This window comes from Alosa pseudoharengus, unplaced genomic scaffold (assembly GCF_046254945.1).
Source record: "Alosa pseudoharengus isolate Yale_2024_CS ecotype anadromous, Long Island Sound unplaced genomic scaffold, YU_APseudo_1.1 YU_APseudo_1.1_scf_14, whole genome shotgun sequence".
Taxonomy (NCBI): Eukaryota; Metazoa; Chordata; class Actinopteri; order Clupeiformes; family Clupeidae; genus Alosa; species Alosa pseudoharengus.
Window position 1 is genome coordinate 6,086,534 of NW_027468609.1, and position 8,234 is coordinate 6,094,767.

General features: G+C 40.3%; 1 protein-coding gene across 1 annotated transcript; it reads right to left on the reverse strand.

Moving 5' to 3' along the window:
* Positions 1-3,541: 3,541 nt before the first annotated feature.
* Positions 3,542-7,742, reverse strand: LOC143122349 (uncharacterized). Its single transcript, XM_076283164.1, has 4 exons — positions 7,442-7,742; positions 6,770-6,800; positions 6,156-6,239; positions 3,542-5,441 (listed from the first exon to the last, which is right to left on the reverse strand). The coding sequence occupies exons 1-4, from the start codon at positions 7,538-7,540 to the stop codon at positions 5,002-5,004; spliced, it is 654 nt and encodes a 217-aa protein (XP_076139279.1). The 5' UTR covers positions 7,541-7,742; the 3' UTR covers positions 3,542-5,001.
* Positions 7,743-8,234: the final 492 nt, after the last annotated feature.

The window sequence follows — 8,234 nt, forward strand, 5'->3', positions numbered from 1 at the left end:
TGTGTGTGTATAATGTTGATGTTGGTTGTAGTATGAGTAGTGGCGTTTGCCTTGTTGTGTATGTGTTAGCTGGTATGGTCTTTCTTTGTGTTGTACCTCATGTGTTTACCCCGTGTATTGTATGTGACTACCCTGTTTGTGTATCGTGCTTGTTTAATTGACCTCCCTTGTGTTGCCTGTTTTATGACGTTCGTGTTATTGGGTGCGTAACCAATAAAGACCATTTTGAGACAACCTTACAGTTTGTTACAATATGATCACAACAAGTCTGGGCAAATTATTAATTAAATAAAATGTTCAACGTTTTTCTTTAGGCAATACATGGGGCAACTTGTTGCAGGGCAACCACATAACCAGTTCCATGTGTTCGAATTGGATGACTTTCCAAATTACGCTGCAGATCATAGACAGAGAAAGCTCTGGGAACAGAATGCAGGCTGTTTTGTTGTCACGCGCTACTATGAACTTTATAAAGAACGGCTCGGCCAAAAAAGAAAAAGGTATGCCAGATGGCCAGTCCAGCTTTGCGTTCAGGAATTATTAAGACATTAGGAATAAGCAAAAATAAAACGTGCGCAATGTTTCATTAATCCCTCCTGATCGGGACGAATAAAACAGGCATGGGGGACAAAAGAAACATACAGTTTAGCCTAAGCTATGTAAACTTCTCATAATTTCAATATTTTACTACAAATGCTTGACTGGTTGAATGGTCATACAGTACATGTCATCAGAATATCGCTACCTGTAGCCTAGATGCGACGAGTGTTTATGAGTAAGCTTGATGAACCATAAATTAAAAGTTTTCTTAACATTAGATTAGGACATTATTGTCATTAAACGCTTTTACAAAAGTATATACAGTTAACACTTAATGACCTAGCAAATGTCGGCGACTTAAGTGTGTGATTTAGATAAATAGGCACCGGCAGGTGCAATAGGTAAATAGATATCTTTGCGTGTTAGAACAAGCAGTAGCCTGTAGCCAAAAAAAAAAGGCAAGCGTGTTTGCCACTTACATTTCTAACGTCTGACACTTCAAACTGCTCCAAGTGTATGAAGAAAGGTCCACCCTTAGATCATGTTAATGGCCAATCGTAGACTAGGATTTGGGGGTGGCCAATCGAATCTCAAGAGTGGCCTGTGCCACCCGGAGCCACCCCTCTGGCTCCGCCCCTGGTTATAACCGACAACTGATAGCAATAATTTTAGGGTTTCAAGACTAGTTTTAGTTAGCCATGTGGCCCCTCTTGGCATTAAACAAGACACCCTTCCCTCCCCCAATAAAATGCTAATGTACTGGTTCCAAGGGCTATCAGATCCACAAGACAAAGGATGTTACCTTGCTATACTGAATCCATATGTCATGAAATGTAAATGTATTCATGTTTGGTATCATTGTAATAGTCTCAGTACAAGGATTGTAATGATTTAATTGTAAGAATGTTTGGAACATTCTATAAGTGATATTTCTGATGTATAGGATATCTCTCCTCATGCTGATCAGATAAGAATGGGTAGGTGTGAAGTAGGCGTGTGTCTGATGCCATCTGGAGAACCAACCACGTGGGCTTGTTTTGCCGCCAAACTTCTCTCTTTGTTTAACCCATGCAAAAGTGACTAACTTGCATTGTTTGTCAGAAGAATGAGAAGTAGATGGAGAACTGAAGAAGAAGAGAAAGAGGTTGATCCTCTGTGCCATGGCCTACATAGACCATAGACCATTTTTTACCCTCTCTGCTTGTAACAGAATAAACCTGATTCCTGAGTTTTCCTGAAGTTTGCCAGTCTAAGTTAATATTAAGTAATTATTCACCACAATTACTTCCACAACAAACAATCTTCTTCATGCCCATGTCTGAGAGACTTGAGAGTGTGAACTCTGCAAACCCACGAAATATCAGTTTACATACTGGTGGCAGTGGTGTTTTTCTCTCGCCGCAATTCATCCTCTTGGCGCCTTCTACAACCAAGGCAAACTATGATAGCAGTCATTGCTGTTCTTCATGAGTTGTGGGGCTATAGCTAGCCTACTTGGCGAGTGGACTGTACCTTGCAACAACAACGATCCACAATGATCTTCAAGCAGCAGTGACCACTACCACTGCCCCAGTTCTGACTACTGGCGTAGTCCCAGCCTAACATCCAGCTACCCTGGTCAGTATGAGTCCCACCGTCCATCTATCCAGGCCTGGCTGAGGAGAGTTGACAGCAGATCACCCGGCAGATTTCCGCCTGGCACCATGCGTCCATCGTCCAGAGAGCAAGAACAGCTTGTGAGCTTCGATGATGGGGACATCATTCATCAGGGAAACGAGCGCACGCTAGCAGGTACTATGGGCCAGGTATCTGCTGTTAAGACAGTGTGGCCCCACAGACTATTCACTCAGACATTACCAACATCACACCAACATCTTATGTGTTTGCAGTTCTTGAGGACACTGCTGTGAAAGTGTTTCTAGATACAGGGTCTGAGATCAGCCTTTCAAGGGTACTTTTTTGGACGCCAATGACAACTGGTAGCGTAGACATAAGCATGAGTGACGCATATTTATGTGGAGAGACAGTCGCCCTACTTGGCCGATGAGGCACTGAGCCAGGCAGTCGACGGCCGTCGGATGGATGGCCGTTCTGGACTTTTCCCGAACGCACAGATTGCCAGTTCTCACCTGCAATATACACAAAAACAGAGAAAAGGTGAAAATTTCAACAATACACATTTATCTACCATGACTTTACAAAACTATCACAAAATTGGGTCTTAAAAAAGAAATAATCTGGAAATAATAAAAGTCTGGAATTAGGCCTACCGGTGATTGGGAAAAGGGCAAGCATCCTGTCCTTTAAATTCAGATTTTTATTTACATCAATAGGAATCTGATGGCTTGGGAGTGTGGGACTAACCTTGTTAAAAATCTAACAAATGTATCAGTTACTAGTGATTGAAGACTTTCTGTTGATCAAATCATTAAATAAAATTCCAAATATATTTTTTCTAATCTCCTGCACAAATCCAAATGTTCCACTAGATGGCACTGTTTCTGTGATTACAACCATGCTGGCCTGTTCAGAGTTTGTGAAAGTTATTCCCCGCAGCTGTACTGCTGCTCTTGAAGCTGATGAACTACCAGCATGATGTCTTAAAAACGGAACATCCTATATGATGTCCTTACAACATGATATAGAAACGTTTCTTGTTTGAAATATGGATTTTGTTTACTCACTCTCTCATGACATCATTACATTAGTTCAATAGCCAAGACATTTCCTATGCAGAGGCATATATGCAGGGGCGTAGCACAAGATCCTGGGCCCTATGCATAGGCATTCCTGATGGGCCCCTATAATAAATATAATACAATATATTCCAGACTTTTCAAGGGCCCTTCCTCCCTCCCCTTGGGGCCCTAGTAATCAGTACTGGTTTTACCCCCAGTCCAACGCCCCTGCATGTGAAACACCGAGACATTAAGCCATTATGGATTCTCTCAGATGATCTCATCTGAATACTGTAGCCACACAATAAACAATTACTCACAACTGTGTTATACAAATTATATATTGTTGATGTCATGCTTAATAAGGGCATAAATACATAAATACACTGAATCAGTATTGCAACAGATTAATACAGTTACTAAACGTATTACAGCTTTTTTAAATTTAGATATAAATAGATAATTACAAATATATTATCCTGGAACAGTAGTTCCTCATAAAGGAAATACATTCAACAAAAAATGCCGTCCACAAAAAACTACAAAAGTACATATAATTTAAGAACATTTTGTCTAAGCCAAGGCAATTGAAGTGTGTGATAAGTGGGCGAGTAACTGAAACAGAACATGAATCATCTTTGTTTCATCACAAGAGTTGTTCTCACACACAACGTCCTCTAAAGCTGCCATTACATGTGTTTCTTTAGAATGTAAGATCAAAGACCAAATGTGCTCTCACTCTTTTTCCACATTTACTTACAAAATTAAGGTGTAAGTGAAAGCTTTGTAACACACCTATTTCCTTGGATGAGAACAAAGTACCCAAATGCACAGATTTGTCTTTGTGCAATCATGGCAAAACTTCATCCCTAGAAAGTTAGATAATGTGCAGTTTAACTGCTCAATGGGATTCACAAAAAACAAACAAAAAAAAAACAGCTTTAGGTGTGTAACCTTTCCATAAATGACTTTCATCCACTTATGTGGAAATGGCCCACAATAGGATAGCATACATACGGTTAGTAGCTTTCAGAGCGAAATGCAATGTGTACCAGTTACTGGTTTAAATGATTTTAGGGACATATTGTACAATGCTTTCTTCATGAGCTTGTGTGAGCTCAGAACAGACCCAAGAACACTGATAAAAGGCCAAATAAAATGTCCAGATAAATAATAAAAAAACAACTTACAATAAGTTCATATACATATACATCTGTACATATATTTGGTTTAAAGATTCCCTCAACATAGCTTGTTTAGATCTGATGAATTAAAACACAGAAATCAATAGAAACAAAATTATAAAGTGTGAGAATGTAATGTGATAACTATAAATTTGTGTTAAAATCTAAGTGCCATTCAAATAATGAGAGCTGACATAGCTATACTGACTATGTACATTGACAATTCAGGGCACTTGAAGTTCCATGATACCTGATAAACCAAGGACCAGTACTGTGGAATGTGCAATAATAAAGGGCATGGCTGATGTTCATATTTTCTACAAGTATTCTGTGCATAGTAAACTGTCCTGTCACAGCTGTCACACGGACACCAACGAGGCAAGCAGAGAGGTCTCCAATAGGGAAATTCCACGGAGCCCACACAGTGCAGCCACTAAGAGGAGTCACAAAAAAGATACGTGACCCAAAGCATTTCTAGGAACTTTCAGCCGCAGAGACGAAATGGGGGTGGGGGGCAACGCAGGTGAATATGCCCTCCCATGACAAGTTCAGATAGTGAGTTGGAAGCTAGTGAACCCTTACCCTGAGGCTGGTTAGGGTCAAATGTGTACGGATGTTCCATTTGCGACGTCCTGCAGGTTGGCGTACCTGATGGCGGTGAGGAAGGTGGAGATGGGTGTGTTGTAGATGAAGCTGTTCCGGTGCCTGGCCTGCACACGTATGTACTGCTTCCCCTTCAGCTCCATCAGCACCAGAAAGCTCAGCCGCAGCATTTGCACATCCTTGACCTCTCGCTCGTCCCAGACTACGGCGAACTGGTCGCCTGCGTCATCGTTCGTGTCCAGCTGGAGCCGTAGAATAGAGCCTTCTCCAGTGTAGTTCCCCCCCCTGAATACGGCCTGTGCAAACACTATGTAGTATCCACCATCATTCACAATGATATCTGTCCCGTTTGCATCCAGGGACATACCCCTGGGATTGCTCTCCTGGTCCCACTTTACTGGACCGAGCTGTGCTGTGTAGCTGTCGTCCTTGGACACTGGGTGAAAGCAGTGAGGATGTATCACTTGCAATGCCATTTCTCATCATCATTTTTTATACATTAAACATTGACTTTAAACAATATCACTTTCAGTGAAAAGATTATTTAGTGCTTTGTCTGTTTTACGTCATTTCATTCATACAAGGCAAGGGGTGAAAGATCAGAGGGGGCTGAGATAAGTTAAAACATACAATGGGCTCTGTGCACTAGCTTACTTGAAGTTGGCAAATCAGTTTCCTGTTTGTTGACATGGCTGTCAACAAACACCTGAAGATGAGTGCTTCAGTTGTACCAAAATGTAAGAAAAAAAATGTACGTAAGTCTTAATGTCTGTGGGCGGCTCTAAGGAGCACTGCTGTGCCACTCTGCTCAGGTTCAAGTCGTTATAAAAGCGAGTTTAGCTTCCAGCTTTTTCCTAAAAACGCCATCCTACGTGCATTGGCTGCACAAAATAAGAAGGGAAGGATTTTCGGTGAGCACACGTTTTGGTACAACTGAAGGCCTCCTCTTCAGGTTCTTGTTGACAGTGATGTCAACGAACATAAAACTGGTTTCCGACTTCAAGTAGACTAGCGCACAGAGCCCATAGGTCACAAAGAAAGCCATTTCTTTATACCCTTTTATGACCTATTTATTATGAAATGGTACAAGTAGAACAAATTATCTTACAGCAGATACATTATACAAGTGGGGAGGTGCTAGGCATGTTACCTTTAAGGAAGCAGTGTGCTTTTGAGGATATGTTTCCAAGAACACTGGGCATGCTCTCTGGGCTCAACTTTAATACATACATAGCTAAAAGAAAAACCGGAATAAATTACATTGAGTAATCCATGGACTGAGCATTGAGTGTGAAGGGTATGTGATGATGTGGGGCTATTTTAACTTCAAAGGCCAAGAGAACAGGATGCATTGTGTCCTAGATCCATGAAATCTGCCTGCCTCTATGGGAATTTAACATAGGGGTGCCAATACGTATGACCCCTGTATTTTAAGGAAGGACATTTATTTATTTATGATACATTATTCATTCAGAAAGAAAATTTGTGTCCTTAAAGGTTGGATATTACCTCTTTTTTCTACTTGAGGCATTAAGATCCATTTCCAAAAGATGACTTTATATTCCTCTTTTTAGCCAACTTTAGCAGAGGTTCAAATAATTCTGGAGGGTACTCTATCTATCTATCTATCTATAAGGTGGTCAAGTAGATGCTTAATGAACCTGAAGCATCTTAATGTGATGTAATGGAAGGAAAGAAGAAAGACTATAGGGTAATGTAAGATGAGTTGATGAGATGCTGCCTAGTTTTCATGAGGATACATACATTCCTTGGTTGGATGAATGGATGACTGCGCCTGTAGATACATAAGAGAACAAAATGATAGGATAGGGTTTGAGAATTGTGCACATGATGCCATTGGGCCTGTGCAGTCTAAATTAATATTTGTTTTTTTTCTAAAGCAAGTTAAATAGATGAACAAATGAACACTCTTCTGTAACAGAAAGGAGAAACAAACTCGATTTGTATTACAAAGCACTGGCTCATACTTTAACCACAGACGTTTGAGGGGGAAATGCCTCAAATTGCTTTGCCTCCGAAAATGAATGTTTAAACGACAGATGTGAATTTACTCATTATTTCCGTATTATAAACGACAATTTCGCCAATAGGTAGCCTACCTACCGGTGTTAATATGGGTCTAAACTTTACCATCTCAGATTACATAATCACCTATACTTTTTCTGACAAAAAAAGGCATTGATCTGTGATCAGGTTTGGCCTACATTTAGGGTTATTTTCAGTGTTGTATTTAACGTTTCAAATTACTTTGAACACTTGCACTTCTAGTCCAGTGTTTACAAGAATGACTTCCAGGAGACATTGCAAATACTATCCTACATCTGAACAGCAAGTAACACAGGATGAAATTAGTGATTCGTTACTACAAGAAATAAAATCGACAAGAAAATACACAAGTGGTAGGAATGCTCTTACCTTCGACACCAAAAGCCAAGCAATGCACACAACATTGCAAGCTATGAGTACCAAAGCCACTGCGATTAAGCAGATTTTTGACGTAGAAGAAACTGACATAACTGTCACAACTCCACAAGATGTTCAAGAAACCACAGATGCACACTGGAAACGGTCAAACTATCAGCTGCGTCTAAAAGCGACACACGTATCCCACGCATGCTGTAGTCGGAGCGCGCATCAATTTCCTTTCTCCCTTTTCACTTTTGTGGGTTGTGAGAATGTTGATTAGTTCGAGGAGACTGACGTAAGACAGAAAACTTCACTCTCAGCATTTCCTGCGTTGCGCGCCACCTGTTTAGATGCTTTCGGCAACTTGTGGCTGTGCACAAGAAGAACATGTGACTGACAAACTCCAGTCATTATATTACGTGCGTACTTGTAAGAGTGTTCCCTTGAAAAAAAAATCAAAAAGCTAATCATGAGGAGAAAATTATTGCCGTTTTGAAGAAATGGACGAGCCACATGGAAACTACAAAAAAGTGGACTAAAATGAGGAACCAATAGTTTCTGTCTAGTTTCTTGTCTTGCTTAAGTCAAGTTAAAACAAGTCAAGACAATTTACTTTATTTATGTAACACATTTAAAAACTCCATCCAAGTGATCCAAAGCGCTTCACATATGAGGCAAACTAATAATAACATTCTAAGTACAGGTATGTTTAAATAGGAGTGACATAAATAGATATGTAAAGGGACTTAAAAATGGATACGGATGAGATATTATTTTATTGAGACCAAGAATAACCATACCA

Bases quoted from the DNA above. Each gene is read 5' to 3' on its own strand.
- LOC143122349 (XM_076283164.1), bottom strand. From the start codon at position 7,540: ATGTCAGTTTCTTCTACGTCAAAAATCTGCTTAATCGCAGTGGCTTTG. The intron at 6,240-6,769 runs GTATGTATCCTC...TTTTTCTTTTAG, and splicing joins CATTCATCCAACCAAGGAAT to CTATGTATGTATTAAAGTTG. The intron at 5,442-6,155 runs GTAACATGCCTA...GCTTTCACCCAG, and splicing joins AGCACACTGCTTCCTTAAAG to TGTCCAAGGACGACAGCTAC.